This window comes from Hordeum vulgare, chromosome 5H (genome assembly GCF_904849725.1).
Source record: "Hordeum vulgare subsp. vulgare chromosome 5H, MorexV3_pseudomolecules_assembly, whole genome shotgun sequence".
Classification (NCBI taxonomy): Eukaryota; Viridiplantae; Streptophyta; class Magnoliopsida; order Poales; family Poaceae; genus Hordeum; species Hordeum vulgare.
The window spans coordinates 101236351-101258886 of NC_058522.1; the positions used below are offsets into that span (position 1 = coordinate 101236351).

A 22536-nucleotide genomic window follows, 5' to 3' on the forward strand; every position below is an offset into this window, starting at 1 on the left:
AAAGGATCAAATTTTACCAAAGTAATCAACTCAGGATCAACAAAGAATTCATAATCCTTATCAGTAACACATATAGGAGAAGTGCCAAACTTAGGATCGTATTTCATTTTTCTCCATCGTAGATTTTTCTTTCAGTTTAATCAACAGTTTGTTAAGATCATCTCGGCCATTACAAGTAAGAAAGTATCTAGCAATCTCCCCATCCATAACATAACCATCATGTACTTCATCTATATCAAATCTAGTAGGAGAGCTAGGCATAAGAGGTGAATCATAATTTTCATCAACTTCAGCATTATGAATTTCTTTAGATCTATCAATATGAAAATCAGGTAATTCATTAAGTGGCACAATTTCAGCTTAATCTAGCATAGTAGTGGCATCATCATGAGGTTCATCAAATATATAGGTAGCATCATCAGTTACTTGCGACATATCAAAATGAATAGCAGGTCGTGGTGTCACAAGTCTACTTAAAATAGAAGATGAATCAAGTGCAGAGCTAGATGTTAGTTCCTTACCTCCCCTAGTCTTAGAGGGTATGATCTTAGTCTAAGGGTATTTTAGCTTCTTCATCGTGATAAATGGAAAACCCAACTCCCAAGTGAACTCAATAAATAGTAATATGCTCCCTGACAACAACGCTAGAAAAATGTCTTGATAACTCGCAAGAATAGGGGATCGCAACAGTATTCGAGGGTAGTATTTCACCCAAATTTATTAATTCGAACCAAGGGGAACATAACATATTTATTGGTATTAATAGTTGAATTGTTAATTCAACCACACCTGGAGTTTCTTTTCTGTAGCAAAGTTTTAGTAGCACAACAACAATAGTAATAGGAACAGTAATAGTAGCAATTGTGATAGTTGTAATAACAGCAATAACAATAGTATATTAGCGGAGATCAATATGTGAAAAGCGTAGGCATTGAATCGGTGATGGATAATCATGTTGAATGACATTCATCATATAACAGTTACATACTAGAGTGACACGGAACTAGCTCCAACTCGTCGATGTAATGTAGGCATGTATATCGTATATAGTCATGCGTGCTAATAGTAAGAACTTGCAGGACATCTTTTGTCCTACCCTAACGAGGCAGCGGGGTCCATAAGGAAATCTAAGGGGTATTAAGGTCTCCTTTTAATAGAGAATCATAACAAAGCATTAACACATGGTGAATGCATGAACTCCTCATACTACGGTCATCATCGGAGATGATCCCAACTATTGTCACTTTGGGGTCTACGGATCATAACACATAATAGGTGCATACAACTTGCAAGATAGGATACAAAACACTCATATTCGTGAAAACAGAATAGGTTCAGATCTGAAATCATGACACTCGGGCCCAAGTGACAAGCATTAAACATAGCAAAGTTATAGCAACATCAATCTCAGAACATAGTGTTGGAAATATGACCTAGAGGCAATGATAAAATAGTTATTATTATATTTCCTATTTCAAGATAATCGTTTATTATCCATGCTATAATTGTATTGAATGAAAGCATAGATACATGTGTGGATATATAGACAAAACAATGTTCCTAGTAAGACTTTAGTTGGCTAGCCAGTTGATCAAGGATGGTTAAGGTTTTCTGACCATATGCAAGTGTTGTCACTTGATAACTCGATCACCTCATTAGGAGAATGATGTGATAGACGAGACCCAAACTATGAACGTAGCATGTGATCGTGTCATTTTGTTGCTATTGTTTTCTGCGTGTCAAGTATTCATTCCTATGACCATGAGATCATGTAACTCACTGACACCGGAGGAATACCTTGTGTGTGTCAAACGTCACAATGTTACTGGGTGACTATAAAGGTGCTCTACAGTTATCTCCGAAGGTGTCCATTGAGTTAGCATGGATCAAGACTGGGATTTGTCACTCCGTGTGATGGAGAGGTATATCACCGCCCACTCGGTAATACAACATCACATACAAGCCTTGCAAGCAATGTGACTCAAAGTATAAGTCACGGGATCTTGTATTACGGAATGAGTAAAGAGACTTGCCGGTAACGAGATTGAAATAGGTATAGAGATACCGACGATCAAATCTCAGGCAAGTAACATACCGAAGGACAAAGGGAATGTTATACGGGATTATATGAATCCTTGGCACAGAGGTTCAACCGATAAGATCTTCGTAGAATATGTAGGATCCAATATGGACATCGAGGTCCCGCTATTGGATATTGATCGAGGAGTGTTTCGGGTCATGTATGCATAGTTCTTGAACCCGCAGGGTCTGCACACATAAGGCTCGATGACGTTTTAGTATAGTTGAGTTATAGGTGTTGGTAACCGAAGGTTGTTCGGAGTCCCAGATGATATCACGGACGTCGCGAGGGTTTCCGTAATGGTCCGGAAACGAATATTGATATATAGGATGGTTTCATTTGGTCACCGGAAAGATTTCGGGCATTACCGTAAGTGTACCGGGAGTGACGAATGGGTTCCGGGTTTTTGCCAGGAGGGGCCCACCCACCCGGGAGTGAGCCCAGTAGTCCTAGGGTGGAGCAACAGCCCTTAGTGGTCTGGTGATACCAGCCCAAGTGGACTATTGCGCCACAAGATAAAACCAAAGAAAAAGAAAAGAAAAAAGGAGAGGGAGGTGGGAAGGAAGAGGAGGACTCCTCCTTCCCAAACCGAATTGGAGTTGGAGTCATCCTCCTCCCTTCAACCGGCGCCCTTGGGGCTCTCTTGAGCCCCAAGGCTAGCCCCTCCCCTCATCCTATATATACTAGTGGTTTAAGGGTTTTTGAGACACAACTTTGCCACGTGCAACTCAAACCTATACCTCGTAGTTCTTCCTCTAGATCGGATTTCTGCGGAGCTCGGGCGGAGCCCTGCAGGAATAGATCATCATCATCACCGGTGCACCGTCACGCTGCCGGAGAACTCATCTACTTCCCCGTCTATCTTTGATGGATCAAGAAGGTGGAGATCGTCATCGAGCTGTACGTGTGCTGAACGCGGAGGTGTCGTCCGTTCGGTGCTAGATTGGGATGGATTGTGGGACAACGGTGATTTGAATCACGAAGGTGTGACACTACATCAACCGCATTTCTTAAACTCTTCCCGCTTAGCGATCTACAAGGGTATGTGGATACGATCTCCCTCTCGTAGATGAACATCACCATGATAGGTCTTCGTGTGCGTAGGAATTTTTTTTTGTTTCCCATGCAACATTCCCCATCAGTGGCATCATGAGCTAGGTTCATGCGTAGATGTAATCTCAAGTAGAACACAAAAGTTTTTGTGGGCGTTGATGTTCGATTTGCTGCCCTCCTTAGTCTTTTCTCGATTCGGTGGTATTGTTGGATTGAAGCGGCCCGGACCGACATTACTCGTACGTTTACGAGAGACTGGTTTCATCGACCAACATGCAACTCGTTGCATAAAGATGACTGGCGGGTGTCGGTTTCTTCAACTTTATTTGAATTGGATTTGACCGAGGCGGTCCTTGGAGAGAGGCTAAATAGCAATTTGCACATCTCCGTTGTGGTTTTTGCGTAAGTAAGATGCGATCATACTAGATACTCATAGCAGCCACGTAAAACATGCAACAACAAATTAGAGGACGTCTAACTTGTTTTTGCAGGGTATGCTTTTGATATGATATGGCCAAAGACATGATGTGATATATTGGATGTATGAGATGATCATGTTGTAATAGTTAATATCGACTTCCATGTCGATGCTACGGCAACCGGCAGGAGCCATAGGGTTGTCTTTAAACTAACGTTTGTGTTTGCAGATGTGTTTACTATATTGCTAGGTTGTAGCTTTAGTAGTAATAGCATAGATAGCACGACAACCTTGATGGCGGTACGATGATGGAGATCATGATGGTGGAGATCATGGTGTGGCGCCGGTGACAAGAAGATCATGCTGGTGCTTTGGTGATGGAGATCAAGAAGCACAAGATCATGGCCATATCATGTCACTTATGAATTGCATGTGATGTTAATCCTTTTATGCACCTTATCTTGCTTAGAACGACGGTAGCATTATAAGGTGATCCCTCACTAAAATTTCAAGATAAAATTGAGTTCTCCCCGACTGTGCACTGTTGCGACAGTTCGTCGTTTCGAGACACCATGTGATGATCGGGTATGATAGACTCAACGTTCACATACAACGGGTGCAAAACAGTTGCAGACGCGGAACACTCGGGTTAAACTTGACGATCCTAGCATGTGTAGACATGGCCACGGAACACAAGAGACCGAAAGGTCAAGCATGAATCATATAGTTGATATGATTAGCATAGAGATGTTTACCACTGAAACTATACTCAACTCACGTGATGGTCGGACTTGAGTTAGTGAATTTGGATCATGGCACACTCAAGTAACTAGAGGGATGTCTATTTGAGTGGGAGTTTATTAGTAATTTGATTAGTTAAACTCTAATTGTCTTGAACATAGTCTAAGTCCATTTTGCAATATTTTATGTTGTAGATCAATGGCTCACACAGTAGCAACCCTGAATTTCAATACGTTCCTAGAGAAAGCTAAGTTGAAACATGATGGAAGCAACTTTGTAGACTGGGCACGTAATCTTAGGCTCATCCTACAAGCTGGGAAAAAGAATTATGTCCTTGATGCTGCGCTAGGAGATGAACCACCCGCTACGTCTGACCAAGATGTTCTGAACGCTTGGCAATCGTGTAAGGAGGACTACTCAGTAGTTCAATGTGCAGTCTTGTATGGCTTGGAACCGGGACTTCAACGATGCTTTGAGCATCATGGAGCATATGAGATGTTCCAGGAGTTGAAGTTTATCTTTCAGAAGAACGCCTGGATCGAGAGGTATGAGACCTCCGATAAATTCTATGCTTGCAAGATGGAGGAGAATTCGCCTGTCAGTGAACATGTGCTCAAAATGTCTAGGTACTCAAATAGTCTAGCTGAGCTGGGGATTGAACTCCCACAAGAGGCTATCACTGGCAGAATTCTTCAATCACTGCCGCCTAGCTATAACATGCAAGGGATGAACAAGTCACCCGGCGAGTTATTCGCGATGCTGAAAGTCGCAGAGTCAGAACTCTGGAAAGAGCATCAAGTGTTGATGGTCAATAAGACCACTAGTTTCAAGAGAAACGGCAAAGGCAAGAAGGGTAACTCCAAGAAGAGCGGCAAAACTGTTGCCAATCCGACGAAGAAACCCAAGGCTGGACCTAAGCCGGAAACATAGTGCTATTATTGCAAGGGGATGGGTCACTGGAAGCGCAACTGCCCCAAGTATTTGGCTGATAAGAAGGCGTCCAAAGAAAAATCAGGTATATGTGATATACGTGTTACTGATGTGTACTTAACCAACTCTTGTAGTAGTGTCTGGGTATTTGATACCGGTTCTGTTGCTCATATTTGCAACTCGAAGCAGGAACTGCGAAATAAACGAAGGCTCGCGAAGGATGAAGTGACGATGCGCGTGGGAAATGGTTCCAAGGTTGATGCAATCGTTGTTGGCACAGTCTCACTTCAGTTACCATCAGGATTAGTTATGAACTTAAGTAATTGTTATTTAGTGTATGCATTAAGCATGAACATTATATATGGATCTTCTTTACTACGAGACAGTTTGTCATTTAAGTCAGAGAATAATGGTTGTTCTATTTTTATGAGTAACATCTTTTATGGTCATGCACCCAACGTGAGAGGTTTGTTCATATTAAATCTTGATTGTGATGACACACATATACATAACACTGAGACCAAAAGATGTAGAGTTAACAATGATAGTGCCACGTTTTTTGTGGCACTGATGCTTAGGTCATATTGGTGTAAAGCGCATGAAGAAACTCCATGCCGATGGGCTTTTGGAGTCACTTGATTTTGAATCTCTTGACACGTGCGAACCATGCCTCATGGGCAAGATGACTAAGACTCCGTTCTCCAGAACAATGGAGCGTGCAAGTGACTTGTTGGAGATCATACATACTGATGTATGCGGTCCAACGAGTGTGGAGGCACACGGCGGATATCGTTATTTTCTCATCTTCACTGATGATTTGAGTAGGTATGGATATATCTTCTTGATGAAGCACAAGTCTGAAACGTTTGAGAAGTTCAAGCAATTTCAGAGTGAAGTTGAAAATCATCGTAACAACAAGATCAAGTTCATGCGTTCTGATCGAGGGGGCGAATATCTGAGTTTCGAGTTGATGCTCACTTAAGACAATGTGGAATCATTTCACAGTTAACACCGCCGGGAACACCACAGCGTAATGGTGTGTCCAGACGTCGTAATCGTACTTTGTTAGATATGGTGCGATCTATGATGTTTCTTACCGATTTGCCGTTATCGTTTTGGGGTTATGCATTAGAGACACCTGCATTCACTTTAAATAGGGCACCGTCAAAATCCGTTGAGACGACACCATATGAGCTATGGTCTGGCAAGAGGCCAAAGTTGTCTTTTCTTAAAGTTTGGGGATGCGATGCTTATGTCAAAAAGCTTCAGCCTAAAAAGCTGGAACCCAAAGCGAAAAAGTGTGTCTTCAGAGGTTACCCAAAGGAGACAGTTGGGTACACCTTCTATCTCAGATCCTAGGGCAAAGTGTTTGTTGCTAAGAACGGAGCTTTTCTTGAGAAGGAGTTTCTCTCGAAAGAATTGAGTGGGAGGAAGATAGAACTTGATGAGGTTGTAGAACCTCTACTCCCTCTAGATGGTGGCGCGGGGCAGGGGGAAACCTCTGTCAAGGTGACACCGGTTGAGGAGGAAGCTAATGATGATGATCATGAAGCTTCGGATCAAGTTACTATCGGACCTCGCAGATCGACAAGATCACGTACTGCTCCTGAGTGGTACGGTAATCCTGTCTTATCAATCATGTTGTTAGACAACAATGAACCTGCGAATTATGAAGAAGCAATGGTGGGCCCGAATTCCAACAAATGGCTGGAGGCCATGAAGTCCGAGATAGGATCTATGTATGAAAACAAAGTATGGACTTTGGAAGTATTACCTGAAGGTCACAAGGATATTCAGAACAAATGGATCTTTAAGAAGAAGACGGACGCGGACGGTAATGTGACCATTTATAAAGCTCGACTTGTGGCAAAGGGTTTTTCACAAGTTCAAGGAGTTGACTACGATGGGACGTTCTCACCGTTAGAGATGCTTAAGTCCATCCAAATCATGTTAGCAATAGCTGCATTTTTCGATTATGAAATCTGGCAGATGGATGTCAAAACGGCGTTCCTTCACGGTTTTCTTAAGGAAGAGTTGTATATGATGCAACCCGAAGGTTTTGTCGATCCAAAGAGTGCTAACAAAGTATGCAAGCTCCAGCGATCCATTTATGGACTGGTGCAAGCATCTCGGAGTTGGAATAAGCGCTTTGATGAGGTGATCAAAGCATTTGGGTTTATACAAGTTGTTGGAGAATCTTGTATTTACAATAAAGTGAGTGGGAGCTATGTGGCTTTTCTAATATTATATGTGGATGACATATTGCTGATTGGAAACAATGTGGAGTTTTAAGAGAGCATAAAAGATTACTTGAACAAATGTTTTTCAATGAAGGACCTATGAGAAGTTGCTTACATATTAGGCATTAAGATCTATAGGGATAGATCGAGACGCCTATAAGGACTTTCACAAAGCACATACCTTGATAAAGTTTTGAAGAAGTTCAAAATGGAGCAGTCCAAGAAGGGGTTCTTGCCAGTATTACAAGGTATAAAGTTGAGTAAGACTCAGTGTCCAGTAACTGCGGAAGATAGAGAAAAGATGGGTATCGTCCCATATGCTTCAGCCATAGGGTCTATCATGTATGCCATATTGTGCAATAGACCGGACGTCAGCCTGGCCATAAGTATGGCAGGCAGGTTTCAAAGTAATCTAGGAGTGGATCACTGGACAACGGTCAAGAATATTCTGAAGTACCTGAAAAGGACTAAGGAAATGTTTCTCGTTTATGGAGGTGACGAAGAGCTCGTCGTAAAGGGTTACGCCGTTGCAAGCTTTGACACTGATCTGGATGACTTGAAGTCTCAAACCGGATATGTATTTATTCTTAATGGGGGTGCGGTAAGCTGGTGCAGTTCCAAGAAAATCGTGGAAGCAGATTCTACATGTGAAGCGGAGTACATGGCTGCCTCAGAGGCACTAAGGAGGGTGTCTGGATGAAGCAGTTCGTGACGGATCTTGGACTGGTGCCGAGCGCACTAAAAACAATAACTCTGTTATGTGACAACACTGGTGCCATTGCTTTAGCAAAGGAACTAAGGTTTCACAAGAAGATCATACACATCAAACGACGCTTCAACCTCATCCGCGACTACGTCGAAGGAGAGGATGTAAATATTTGCAAAGTGCACACGGATCTGAATGTAGCAGATCCGATGACTAAACCTCTTCCATGAGCGAAGCATGATCAACACCAGAACTGTATGGGTGTTAGATCCATTCCAATGTAAATCGCATAGCGATGTGAGACTAGATTATTGACTCTAGTGCAAGTGGGAGATTGTTGGAAATATGGCCTAGAGGCAATGATAAAATAATTATTATTATATTTCCTGTTTCAAGATAATCGTTTATTATCCATGCTATAATTGTATTGAATGAAAGCATAGATACATGTGTGGATATATAGACAAAACAATGTCCCTAGTAAGCCTTTAGTTGGCTAGCCAGTTGATCAAGGATGGTTAAGGTTTTCTCACCATATGCAAGTGTTGTCACTTGATAACTGGATCACATCATTAGGAGAATGATGTGATGGACGAGACCCAAACTATGAACGTAGCATGTGATCGTGTCATTTTGTTGCTATTGTTTTCTGCGTGTCAAATATTCATTCCTATGACCATGAGATCATGTAACTCACTGACACCGGAGGAATACCTTGTGTGTATCAAACGTCACAACGTTACTGGTGACTATAAAGGTGCTCTATAGGTATCTCCGAAGGTGTCCGTTGAGTGAGCATGGATCAAGACTGGGATTTGTCACTCCGTATGACGGAGAGGTATCTCGGGGCCCACTTGGTAATACAACATCACATACAAGCCTTGCCAGCAATGTGACTGAAAGTGTACGTGACGGGATCTTGTATTACGGAACGAGTAAAGAGACTTGCCGGTAACGAGATTGAAATAGGTATAGAGAGACCGACGATCAAATCTCGGGCAAGTAACATACCGAAGGACAAAGGGAATGTTATACAGGATTACATGAATCCTTGGCACAGAGGTTCAACCGATAAGATCTTCGTAGAATATGTAGGATCCAATATGGACATCGAGGTCCCGCTATTGGATATTGACCGAGGAGTGTCTCAGGTCATGTCTTCATAGTTCTCGAACCCACAGGGTCTGCACACTTAAGGTTCGATGATGTTTTAGTATAGTTGAGTTATAGGTGTTGGTAACCGAAGGTTGTTCGGAGTCCCGGATGAGATCACAGACGTCACGAGGGTTTCCGGAATGGTCCAGAAACGGAGATTGATATATAGGATGGTTTCATTTGGTCACCGGAAAGATTTCGGGCATTACCGGGAGTGTATCGGGAGTGACGAATGGGTTCCGGGTTTTCATCGGGAGGGGCCCACCCACCCGAGAGTGAGCCCAATAGTCCTAGGGTGGCGTACCAGCCCTTAGTGGGCTGGTGAGACCAGCCCAAGTGGACTATGGCGCCACAAGAAGAAAACCAAAGAAAAAGAAAAAAAAGAGAGGGAGGTGGGAAGGAAGAGCAGGAGTCCTCCTTCCCAAACCGAATTGGAGTGGGAGTCCTCCTCCTCCCTTCGGTCGGCACCCTTGGGGCTCTCTTGAGCCCCAAGGCTAGCCCCTCCCCTCCTCCTATATATATTGGTGGTTTTAGGGTTTTTGAGACACAACTTTGCCACGTGCAACTCAAACCTATACCTCGTAGTTCTACCTCTAGATCGGATTTCTGCGGAGCTCGGGCGGAGCCCTGCAGGAATAGATCATCACCATCACCGGCGCCGTCACGCTGCCGGAGAACTCATCTACTTCCCCGTCTCTCTTGCTGGATCAAGAAGGCGGAGATCGTCATCGAGTTGTACGTGTGCTGAACGCGGAGGTGTCGTCTGTTCGGTGCTAGATCGGGACGGATCATGGGACGGATCGTGGGACGACGGTGATTTGAATCACGAAGTTGTACCACTACATCAACCGCGCTTCTTAAACGCTTCCCGCTTAGCGATCTACAAAGGTATGTGGATCCGATCTCCCTCTCGTAGATGAACATCACCATTTTAGGTCTTCGTGTGCGTAGGAATTTTTTTGTTTCCCATCAACGTTCCCCATCACATAATGGATACTAGGAATCAAGCCCTACCGAAATAACTCGATTACATGACAAATCTCATCCAATCCCATCACCGTCCAGCAAGCCTACGTAGGAATTACTCACTCCCGATGATGAGCATCATGAAATTGTTGATGGAGAATGGTTGGTGATGACAACAACGACGAATCCCCCTCTCTGAAGCTCCAAACAGGCTCCAGAGCAGCCCTCCCGAGGAAGAACATGAGGTGGCAACAGCTCCATCTTGCAAAACGCGATGAATTTGGTATTAGATCAGCTCGAGTTCTGAGGAACCCACAAGCGCAGTGGGCGCGCCCTAGGGGACGCCCACCAGGCTTGTGGCCCCTGGGTGGACCCCCTTCGGTAGATCTTGATGTCAGTATTTTTTATTAGTTCTAAAAATATTCTCCGTAAAATTTTAGCTTAATCCGATAACTTTTATTTCTGCACAAAAATAACACATGGTAGTTCTACTAAAAACAACGTTAGTCCGGGTTAGTTTCATTTAAATCATGCAAATTAAAGTCTAAAACAAAAGCAAATGTGTTTGAAAAATAGATATGTTTGAGACGTATGAGTGAGCTCTCCGATCAAGATTATGTCGTGTGCGTATAAACATCTAGAACGTGGGATGGGTGTGGGCTAAGCCGAGTTGGACGCTAGCATTTGGTATTAGATGGAAGGGACTTCTCACGAGGGGATGTTAGGGTTGATTTAGGCTGGTGAGGTTGGCTCAGGTTTACTCTCACCTTGCTTACGGGAGTAGGCCACGACCAACTTATAAGGAAGAGTATCCCTTCTCTTTTCAGTCCTGATTCTTTAGATGGAGTAAGCTCTCCGCTGAAGGTTATGACGGGAGGGCATAAAGCCCAGATCATGAATTGAGCGTGGGTTAGGCCGAGTTAAACGCTAATAAGGGGAGACTAGAACTTTCAAGTGTTTTTTGAGGTTTGATCTTTGAGCATGTAACAAATATTTCCTCTCACAAATGTCCAAGATCTCTTTTTGATGGTTTGGACTTATGGCCTCAAAGTGATACTTATATTGCCAAAAGTGGAATTAACAAACAGTTCCCTCAGCAAAAGAAAATACAAGTACTTCCTCCTTAAATTAAGGGGGCTGCTACGCATCCGTCGGGTGATGTTTAGAAAATATCATCCACCTTGATAGCCGTCCGATCCGCGCGCGACGCTTCGGATAGACACCCTGTAATTCCTGAAACAATGCCCCAGTTTCTGAAACAATCGCTTTGTTGCAGGTTTTTTTTCTTCGCGCGCGCTTCGTGGGCACCGAGTAATTTCTGGGACAACGCTCGAGTTTCTGAAACAATCGCTTTGTTGCAGAAACTGGGTCGATCCAGATCCGGTCTGGCGCGGGGAGGCAGGGCCGACGCGGGTCGGCCGGCGGCAGGAACGCGACGGCGATGGCTGGGGGCTCCGGCGCCGGTGGCTGGGGCTCCGATGGCGCCAGGATCGGCCGGCGGCGGCGCACCACGGCGGGGCATGCGGGACCGTGCTCGGGCAGCGCTCGAGAGGAGGAGGGAGCCGGCGGCTCGCTCGGGCAGAGGCTCGGGAGGCTCCAGGCGGCGGGGAGGTGCAGGCGCGGTGGCCCTGCTCCGGCGAGGCCAGCCGGTGCAGGCGATGGCAAGCGGCGGCGCGGTCTCGGGCAGAGACGCTCGGGAGGAGCTGCAGGAAACTGTTCCTGAAACAACAGCATTGTTTCAGAAAAAACGATCACAGCTTACGCAGAAGGTGGTCCGGTCTCGTCCGTGTGATAAAGAATAAATAACAGATCGGACGGTCGCCGAGCCGGCGGACGAGACAACGCGATCCGGTTGAACACAATCTTTTTCCTTAAATTAATATAAAAGCTTTTAGATAACTAAAACAGTAATCCAAATATTTTTATATTAATTTCGGAGTGAGTAATTAATAAACAGTTGACTGCCTTGTCTGTTAGCAAAATTCGTACTGTAGAAAGAACTTACTATTTTATTAGGCACGCACGAGGACGCCGTGGCAAGCCACACCGCATAATTTCGCACCATGACGACGATGTGCCGCTGTGGTATATATAAGACGGCGACAACTACATCTAGCTGCTGCATGGTTGAGGAGAAGATGGCGGGAGCCCACAAGTTCATCTTCCCCAACTTCCTCTCGCTCTTCTTCCATGGTGGCTGTGGGGCCGCATTGCCTCCACCGCACCCCTCCGACTCCGACTCCGACGTCCTTGTCCACAAGCGGGCGCCTCCCTCGGCGCGGCTCACCGACACAACCGCGCTGGTCGTCGACGTCGACGGCGGCCTGCTCCTCTCCTCGGGATCCCTCTTCCCCTACTTCATGCTGGTCGCCATCGAGGCCGGCGGCTTGCTCAGGGGCCTCCTCCTGCTGCTCCTCTACCCTGTCATCGCCTGCATCGGCGGCGACGTGGCCGTGAGGGCCATGGCCTTCGTCGCCTTCTGCGGGCTCCGCGCCACGAGGTTCCACGCTGGCCGGGCCGTGTTGCCGCGGTGGCTCCTGGAGGACGTCGGGCTCGAGGCGTTCGACGCCGTGCGGCGGCGGCGGCCTTCTGGCGCTGCCGGTAGGAGGACGGCGGTGGTGTGGGCCAGCAGGATGCCGAGGGTGATGGTGGAGCCGTTCTTGAAAGAGTACCTGGAGGCTGACGTGGCCGACGTCGTCGCGGCGAGGGAGATGAAGGTGCTGTGGGGGTTCTACACTGGGTTCATGGAGGAAGGGGACGGCGAGGCGGCGTCCGAGGCGACGAAGAAGATTATGGAGGGCGCCGTCGGCGATGATGTCGTCGGCTTCACCGGAGGATCAATGGAATTTCTTTGCAACAACGGTACTCTGTCTTCCTCGTGCAAGGAGGTGTACGTTGTGAGCGCCGAGGAGAAGAGCAAGTGGCGGCCATTGCCGCGGCACGAGTACCCGAGGCCGCTCGTCTTCCACGACGGCCGCCTCGCCTTCCTTCCGACGCCGCTCGCCGCCCTCGCCATGCTCGTGTGGCTCCCCTTGGGCGCCGCTCTCGCGGTGGCCCGCATCGCCGTCGCGATGGCGCTCCCGTACAAGTACGCCACGCCGATCCTCGCCGCCACGGGCCAGTCGTGGCGCCTCCGCGGCTCACCGCCGCCGCCGCCGTCGTCGCGCGGGCAGCTCTACGTGTGCAACCACCGGACGCTCATCGACCCCGTGTACGTGTCCATCGCGCTGGACCGCCCCGTGCGCGCCGTGTCCTACAGCCTGAGCCGGCTCTCGGAGCTCATCTCCCCCATCGGCCGCACCGTGCACCTCGCCAGGGACCGAGCCCACGACGGCGCCGCCATGGCGCGCCTCCTGGCCGGCGGAGCGCACGTCGTGGTCTGCCCCGAGGGCACCACCTGCCGCGAGCCGTACCTGCTCCGCTTCAGCCCGCTGTTCGCCGAGCTCAGCGGCGACGGCGTCGTGCCCGTGGCTCTCGCCGTCGAGACGGCCATGTTCCATGGCACCACGGCGGGCGGCTGGAAGTCCATGGACGCGCTCTACTACCTGGCCAACCCCAGGATGTGCTACACGGTGGAGTTCCTCGGCAGGGTCGATACGGCGCCCGTCAGGGGCGGCGCCGCCGCGAGCAAGGACGTGGCCAACCGCGTGCAGCGGCTGATGGCGGCGTCGCTCGGGTACGAATGCACCATGCTCACCAGGAAGGATAAGTACCTCATGCTCGCCGGCAACGACGGCGTGGTGCGCGCAAAGGGGGCAGCGTGCCAGCGACCGTGACTGAAAAAGAATTAGATGCAAGCGTCGAAAAAATATATGAGAGGACAAATTTGAGAACGAGAGTAGCCACAGCTCCGTTTCGAGAAAACAGAGTGGCCACAGCAAACAGCATATGTACTCTGTAAAGTTGTAGATTACCAGTCCCTCTGTTAAAAATATATACTCTTAAAGTTTTTGCACATCCTTCAACGCGCATTTGCCTTTTTTTTATATGAATGTGTTTGAAAAAATATACTCTCCATGAAAGAAATGATGTAAATAGTGTCCATATATATATATATATATATATATATATATATATATATATATATATATATATATATATATATAACATTAATCTTTTTAGAATTGAAGAGTGCACATTCAATTGAGGTCTTCAATTGACATTGTAACATCCAATTTTGAGCTGGTTAATAATTTTTCAAAGCTCTTTCATTTAATTATTATATTTATATTTTTATAACACTATGCTTCTTAGTTTTAAAGACTCGCATTCAATTAAGCTCTCCAAGACTTCATTTAAAATTGGGTCATCTGACTTTGACCGTGTCAACAATTTCTCGAAACTCTCTCTTTCAATTCTTTAGATAAATACATTATGCTTTTTGATGAGTTTGGTTTATGATTTTGATCAAACCAACATATTTTTAAATCAATCAACAGCAATCGGCTTATAAAAACATATCAATCATGCTCATGCAGCCGTCGACGTAGAAATTTTTGCATATATATAAGATTAGTTAGCATATAATATAGAATCACAATGCCCATCAGATTACCGAATTATAAATAAAAATAAAACACACTATCTCATCTCCCCTACACATCAAACGAAATATTCCATTAATTTTAAAATATAAGGGATATTTGTTTTTTAGAAAGTCAAATTCTTCAACTTTAACCAAGGCAAGAGCAAAAATATCAACATCCACAATATAAAATAAAAATATGATAATTCATTTAACGGTGAATCTAATCACAACAATTTGATATTATGGATATTGATATATTTATCTACAAATTTAATTAAATTTAAAATGTTTGACTTTAAAAAAATATATATACATTGTATTTTGAAACAATTTAATTCGGTTTTTGTTATCCAAGAGGGCAGCAAAGCGTGCCCAGTCCTCCTAGTATAAGTGTAATGCTACATGATGTTACTTTTTTGGGGAACTATAACTGGTAATCTTTACTTAATAATAAAGAGGCTATCGCTTCCGTCGGAAAACCCGCCGAGGTTTTTTTTACAAAAAAACCCTTACTGTTTATGACATTAAACTCGTAGTATATATTAAATATTTTTTTAAATACTCATATCTTTTAAACCGTAACTCCAAATTTAACATATTATACATGGAATTTGATTAGAAAAATATGTAGAATTTAAATATGATATTATTTTATCTGTTAAACGTTTAATAGAAATACTATCTAGGGTGCAATCTTAATAAATAAGTCATTATTCGTCTTTCTTTCATACCGGTACTCATCTGGGTTGGGAATGAACACGTCAACAAAATCAGGATTAGAGATGAAACTGAAGGTCACTTGACTGATTCTTTGTACGTATTAAATCTACATGCAAACCGTGTTAAAATAGAAGACCTGTAAAATTTTGAACTGCATTTTTGTAGGATAAGACCATCTTTATTTGTATCGTAACTATAAATTCTCAAATTATAGACATTTTTTATAAATTAAGAGCGTGTGCCGTGTGGTATTTCTTTCTTCCATTGCAACGCATGGGTCCTTTTGCTAGTTTAATAATAAAGAGGCTATCGCTTCCGTCAGAAAACCCACCGAGGTGATTTTACAAGAAAGCCCTTACTGTTTATGACATTAAACTCGTAGTATATATTAAATGTTTTTTAAAATACTCATATCTTTTAAACCGTAACTCCAAATTTAACATATTATATATGGAATTTGATTAGAAAAATATGTACAATTTAAATATGATATTATTTTATCTGTTAAACGTTTAATAAAAATACTATCTAGGGTGCAATCTTAATAAATAAGTCATTATTCGTCTTTCTTTCATATCGGTACTCATCCGGGTTGGGGATGAACACGCCAACAAAATCAGGATTAGAGATGAAACTGAAGGTCACTTGACTGATTCTTTGTACGTATTAAATCTACATGCAAGCCGTGTTAAAATAGAAGACCTGTGAAATTTTGAACTGTATTTTTGTAGGATAAGACCATCTTTATTTGTGTCGTAACTACAAATTCTCAGATTATATACCATTTTTTATAAATTAAGAGTGTGTGGTATTTCTTTCTTTCGTTGCAACGTATGGGCCCTTTTGCTAGTTGAGGATAAAGGGTCCATCCAAATTAAATTTAGGGAGGAAGAGAATTATAGTTTGAACGCTAAGTAAAATGTTTACAATTCTTTATATGTCTAGCATTATTGCCCTATATAATGTTCACTAGTCATCTCTAAATGGCGCCTCCAATTGTCCGCGCTGATTGTCCGTAACGCGTCGGAGTGACCAAATGAGGAAGCAAGTACCGAGTAGGTACCATGGTAATTGTGTGTTTATAAGAACGAGTGTATATAAATATGTATGAGCGTCTGTATTTATAAAGTATTAAAGAAAAATATATCATGATAACTCTTCTCCATTTGTCCAACTTGCTCTTTTTGGCAATCTAGTTCGGGAAGAAATAGTCTAGTTCTTCCTAACTACAATTATATTAAATTTTAAAAAATAGCAAAAGGAACAGAAATATCTAACTTTTTACCATCGAAGATGAGAGTGTGCTAGGAGTGTGCCAATATTCATGGTGAAATGACATGCAATGAGCTATAGATAAAAATAAATCATTTTGATTCTCATTTCACCAAGAGAGATCCTAGCACACTCGAGCATCTTAAGTGCAAAAAAATATACTATGTTTTGTTTGATTGTTATTATTTATTGTTCAAGACGGGTGTAGATAAGCATGAGTATCAAAACGCCGCCTCCCCAAATTGACACAAATTCGTCAAATTTTTTGAACTCATTTAGACATGCACATAGTCCATGCATTACATCACCAACAAAAAATAGCATTAAGCCCTAGCCTATCTACAAAACTCATTTGTCCTAAACCCTAACTAAAAGAAAGGGCTCGGCAATGATCTTGCAATAGCCGTGACCATCATCATGTTTGTGACGGCCCACACGGCAGTCTTCATGGCAACCTTGAGATCGGAGCGAGCGATAGCCGCAACCACCACCACCCCTCCTCGGCATCCCGCTAGGACAGGGAAGCCCGTCAGCAGTGGGAATGTGAGGGGAGCGGCGTTTACCAGCTCAGAACAAGCAATGACTACGATAACCATCGCCTCATTCTCGATTTTGTCGGTCCGCACTAGGAACATAGACGGATGAAGGTAACGGGTCATCGTTAGGGAAGAGGGCCTAGATCGGGACCAACGAGCGCTCATGTGGCAGGGTGACGACATGAGATGGGGATGCGTGGCGGGATGACTCGCCGTCCGATGAAGATAAAAAACGACGAGACGGGTCGATGTCGTTGGACCGAAGTGCGCGATCACAGGAAGGACCGACCACGAGTGGTGTTGCCATTGGCGAGAGCGCTTGCCGATCATCCGAAGCAACCACACGACACAAAAGCCGTTCGACCAGGTCCTCGCAGTTCTGGCAAGGCACCATGGCGGACATAATCAGTGAGGTTTGTTGATTAGGCTTTGGGGTGATGGTGGAGAGAGAGCCAAGGTGATGTGGGAGAGTGACAGTAAGGTAAAAGAAAGTATGAAAATACCCTTTTCGTGGGGTAAGGTCGGTGCAAGTTGTACCAACGTGACGACCGGCAGGAGTGTATGTGGACACTATTTCTTCCTCATTTTTTAAAGAAAACAGCGCCCCTTTCATAAAAATGCTACACCTACGTAAATAATTAACGTAAAGCTGCGTTTTCTTGTTTCTCAACCAATCATTCCTTCGTGAATTTCATAGGCTGGGTCTGGACCTTTTTCTCCTCCAATCCAATTAAGCCAGATCGGCTCATATGTAACTTTACCTAGCTTCTTTACGTAGGTGTAGCAAAGCTCCTCTTCCATAATGGGTTGTGTCAGATAAATGAGTTTGTATTGAAGACAACTCGTAAGCCAAACGGTCGAGGGCAAGAAACATTAAAATAGGAGAGGTTTAACCTTGCCCAACACAACAAATGCAATTGCACAAATACAAATCTAACATAAACAAATAAAAATAAAACGGTCTAAAATCATAGAGGTATCTGAAACACCATTAATCTATACCTAATAATAAAGCGGCTATTGCTTCCGTCGGAAAACCCACCATGACATTTTTATAAAAAAAACCTGTAATTTTTGTTATTCAACCCGCGCTCCATCATTTATCTGCAACGCAAAAGGAAAAACGATTCACTGCAAAAATTATACCCGTACGCATCGCCTCCTCCCGTCGACCCTGGGCCACCCTGGCCTGTACCCAGGACGCCGTCACACCACTCGCCGCCGCGGCCGACCTCAACCGCCACCGCTGTCGATCTCAACCCACCCGCCTCTGCGGCTGTACCTCTCCCCGCTCACTGCCCCCATTGCGGCGCTCGAGCGCATCGCGTCGATCCTGGTCCACCCTGGCTTGTGCCCAGGCCGCTGCCACACCACTCGTCGCCGCGGCCGACCTCAACCACCACTGTTGTCGATCTCAACCCACCCACCTCCGCGGTCGTACCTCTGCCCGCTTGCTGCCCCCGTTTCAACGCTCGAGCACAGCTTCTGGATCAAATCAACGCGACAGCTACAACGACTTGGGATGATGCGTCTGCTCGATGCAGAACGGCGGTGGCGCGCGGATAAGGCGCGGCGAAGCGAAGTACTTGCAGATGGAGGCGGGCCTCCATGGATCACACGGGGAACTCCGAGGTTATGGCGCGGCAACGGCGACTCCTTATGGCCAGATAGAGGCGTCTAACCCTTGCTCCCCTCATCGTATCCCCTCCTCCGGCAGGAACTCATCATCTGGTGAGATCCCCTCCCCATGCCTCCAACCGTGTGCCAAGCACCGACAAGAAATTTTGTTTTGTGGGAATTTGTTTGCTGATGAATGAATGTATTGAATGTAAGATTGCATTGTTGTAGAGAGAGAGAATGGAACACCACCTTCAGTTTGTCATATGATCCCACATTCTTTACCCCATGAGTGAAATAAGATAACGGTCCATTGATCAATTCACGTAGCTTCTTTGTTTTTTGCTTTGCTTGTCCCGCTCAATTTCTCATCATGATGGAATTAACAATGGACGGGTTGATTTCTGAACAAAATAGGATAGGACTAACTACCTTAATTAGTTAGCTTATTATTTTAATAAATCAAAATAATTATAAAAAGATTAAAAGCGTGTGATAATTTTTTCTCCCGTTGCAACACACGGTCCTTTTGCTAGTAAATTAAAAAAGGATCTGAAACTTTAGAAAACAGAAGGTAAACACAGATAACTATTTTCGCTACAAGACAAGGTTAAGTCACAAAAACGAGTTCCAAAACAGAAGGGATCTGATATAAACAAATGAAAATAAAACAGTCTAAAATCATAGAGATATCTGGAACACCACTAATCTTCTATTCTTAAATAGTTGTAACCCACTAACTATTTTTTCTAAGCATGCAGAGCTTCCACATCAACCAACCATGCATGTGCGGTCAGCTCATTAATCTACCATCCCACTAACTATTTTATCCATGCATGCAACCCTTTGACATCAACAAATTATGCATGGTTGCCATTTCCATCATATCTTAAATAATTTTCATTACTATTCATGTCATCAACCTAATTATCCATATTTTCATCCTACCATCCCGCTGCAACGCGCGGGTTATCTTCTAGTAAATCTAAAAAGGGGATCTGAAACTTCGGAAAACAGAAGGTGGACACAGATTACTATTTTCCATCACATCTTAAATAATTCTCATTACTATTCATGTCATCAACCTAATTATCCATATTTTCATCCTACCATCCCGCTGCAACGCGCGGGTTATCTTCTAGTAAATCTAAAAAGGGGATCTGAAACTTCGGAAAACAGAAGGTGGACACAGATTACTATTTTCGCTACAAGACAAGGTTAAGTAACCAAAACGAGTTCCAGAAACAGTGAAACAAATGTAGGAGGAAAAGAAAAAGTGCGTCTGCCGGGAGTCGAACCCGGGTCTATTGCTTGGAAGGCAATTATCCTAACCGTTGGACTACAGACGCTTTGATGTCAACAATAGTTTACTTCCCTATACCAGCAGAATAGGAATCCGTCATCACGCGCTACTGTTGGGACGTACAAGAAATGAGAGACAAAATGACACCGTCACCTGCACAAGCAGGCCCGAGAAGCCATTACTTCACACTACAGCCACTTTGTACCACGAGTTATCAGTGACCACCCTCTTTTGGGGGCCCTAAACAGTGGAACAAACCACTCCACAGATGGCCTGGATAGTTCTGCATTGCTCGAATCTGACCTGGTTAGTCAGTTGTTCAGCTATCAACAGCCAGTTTCTACCGAAATTCCAGCATCATCTACAGAAGCAGTGTTCCAGAACATCAACAATTCAAATTGACTCCATTCATCACTCAACCGACAGCCTAGATACTTCTTCTGCCATCGAAAGATTTTGCTGGAATGTACTCTGGATAGTTTCTTCTGATACAGAAAAGGTTCTTCTGCCATCGAAAGATTTTGCTGGAATGTAACCTGGATGGTTTCTTCTGATAAAGAAAAGATCGTGCTAAAGTGTTGCCTTGAATGAACATGAGAAAGTAGTTAGGTAGTGACAGCCGGCGACGATAATTAGTCCCTAACAAGAGCAGAAATTGGAGATTGGACAGAAAGTCATGGGGCTTTCCACATTATGGCCATAATGTTAAAAGGGAATCTGTGCTCATTGCAACACCTTATAACGAACTAGGAAAAAGAAATCCAATAAGACATCTGTGCAAAGTTGGTGGACGTAATTAGTTGGTACATGCCAAACACGTTACGTCCCAAGTCGGAATTTGTCTGAAGGTTCTTCAGATTATGACCAAAACAGGCCAACATATCACCGAGATGTCAAGATGACATTGGTCACTAGCAGGTATTGAAGGTTTCCAGACCATGATCAGATGGACAAAGGGGACCACCAGAGGCGATCAAAGTGTCCAGATCATAGATACACTGTTCAAAGCAAAGTACGGGATCATGCGCGGCAACAGTACAATATAAGGCCAGTCGTACACCGATTTCGGCTCATCAATGCGCCATACGGCAAATAGCGAATAAGTGAAGAAACTCACTAAATATCTAAGCAATTATTCCCAATTGAGAATTCTCCTGTCAGCAGAAAATCTGGAACCAGCAGTTTGGCATTGCGGCATGGAGAAAATTACGGCGAAATAAGCTGGTGAACTAACAAGGTCCCAGCAATCAATAACAAACCAGTTCCAAGTCTTGATCGTAAGCCAAAGGTCCTAAATGCAACATAAAGCAAGTAATGACAGAACAAAATGATATGCCAAATGGGTTTAAAAAAAATGATATGCCAAATTCTGAGAGATGCATTATAACTACATACGTTCGAAGAAAGATGGTCAGAATCATGCACAGATAAGTTCACTCGTGATAAACTGCAAATTTTAATAGTCTCTATTTGATGGAAAAACTTGCAGGAGACCAGCCACAAACAAGTTGGGGCATGAACAAGAATTCTCTACGACCTAAGTTGATGCTAGTTATTGATTGGCGAATTCATTCAATCATCTCAGCCTTTATTGAGCATGGAAGACACCTACCAACAACTGTTGAACAGTATTAAGGTATAATCATTAGTGAAGTTTGCATACCAAGCCCATCATCTTCCAGATTGCTAGATTGCCACCATATTGGTTAGATCATGTCATGAGCTTAACAAGTCAATACCCAGCATTGTACTCAGTTAAATGCAGTTGGAAATGTGAGTACCTTGTACAGACAAAGGCAAAAAGATTCTAAGAGTGTCTGGATAAATGATGAAGATATGCTGAATTTTTAGAGTAACAACATGAACCAAACAGTGCATATATAGGCTACCAAGGTTTAATTAACTGATACAGTCCAGCAAACACGAGGACCTGCAGAGGAATTCAGCAACTATCATGCAGAATATCAAGTATTGAAGGAATTCATCAGTCACTAAGCATTTTGTCACACACAGATCAACAGCAAACTGAATATGACGAAAAAACTTAGTCTGCTCAAACGTGTAGGTGCACTATTACGCAGTAGGGATTGCAGTTTTTCAAGGAGAACATCAGAAGTAACAGAAGCACATCTTGATCAAATTATAGACCAGCTCTTCTTATGTACTGCTAAAATGAAAGCATCTATTCCAACTACCAAGCATATGGATTTGTAAAAACTTTGGCAATTAGTTTTAAAAATTAAGTCAATAAAAGGATGCATGAGTTTTACA

At 44.1% G+C, this 22536-nt stretch overlaps 1 protein-coding gene and 1 non-coding gene across 2 annotated transcripts; one reads left to right on the forward strand and one right to left on the reverse strand.

Annotated features, from left to right (window-relative positions):
- Window positions 1–12412: 12412 nt before the first annotated feature.
- LOC123397823 (probable glycerol-3-phosphate acyltransferase 3) lies at window positions 12413–14237 on the forward strand. The gene has a single exon (XM_045092354.1). It carries the CDS (start codon window positions 12413–12415, stop codon window positions 14063–14065), a length of 1653 nt encoding a protein of 550 aa, XP_044948289.1. The 3' UTR covers window positions 14066–14237.
- Window positions 14238–20239: 6002 nt separating this feature from the next.
- On the reverse strand, window positions 20240–20311 carry TRNAG-UCC. The gene has a single exon. It is a non-coding gene; the product is annotated as a tRNA-Gly (tRNA).
- Window positions 20312–22536: the final 2225 nt, after the last annotated feature.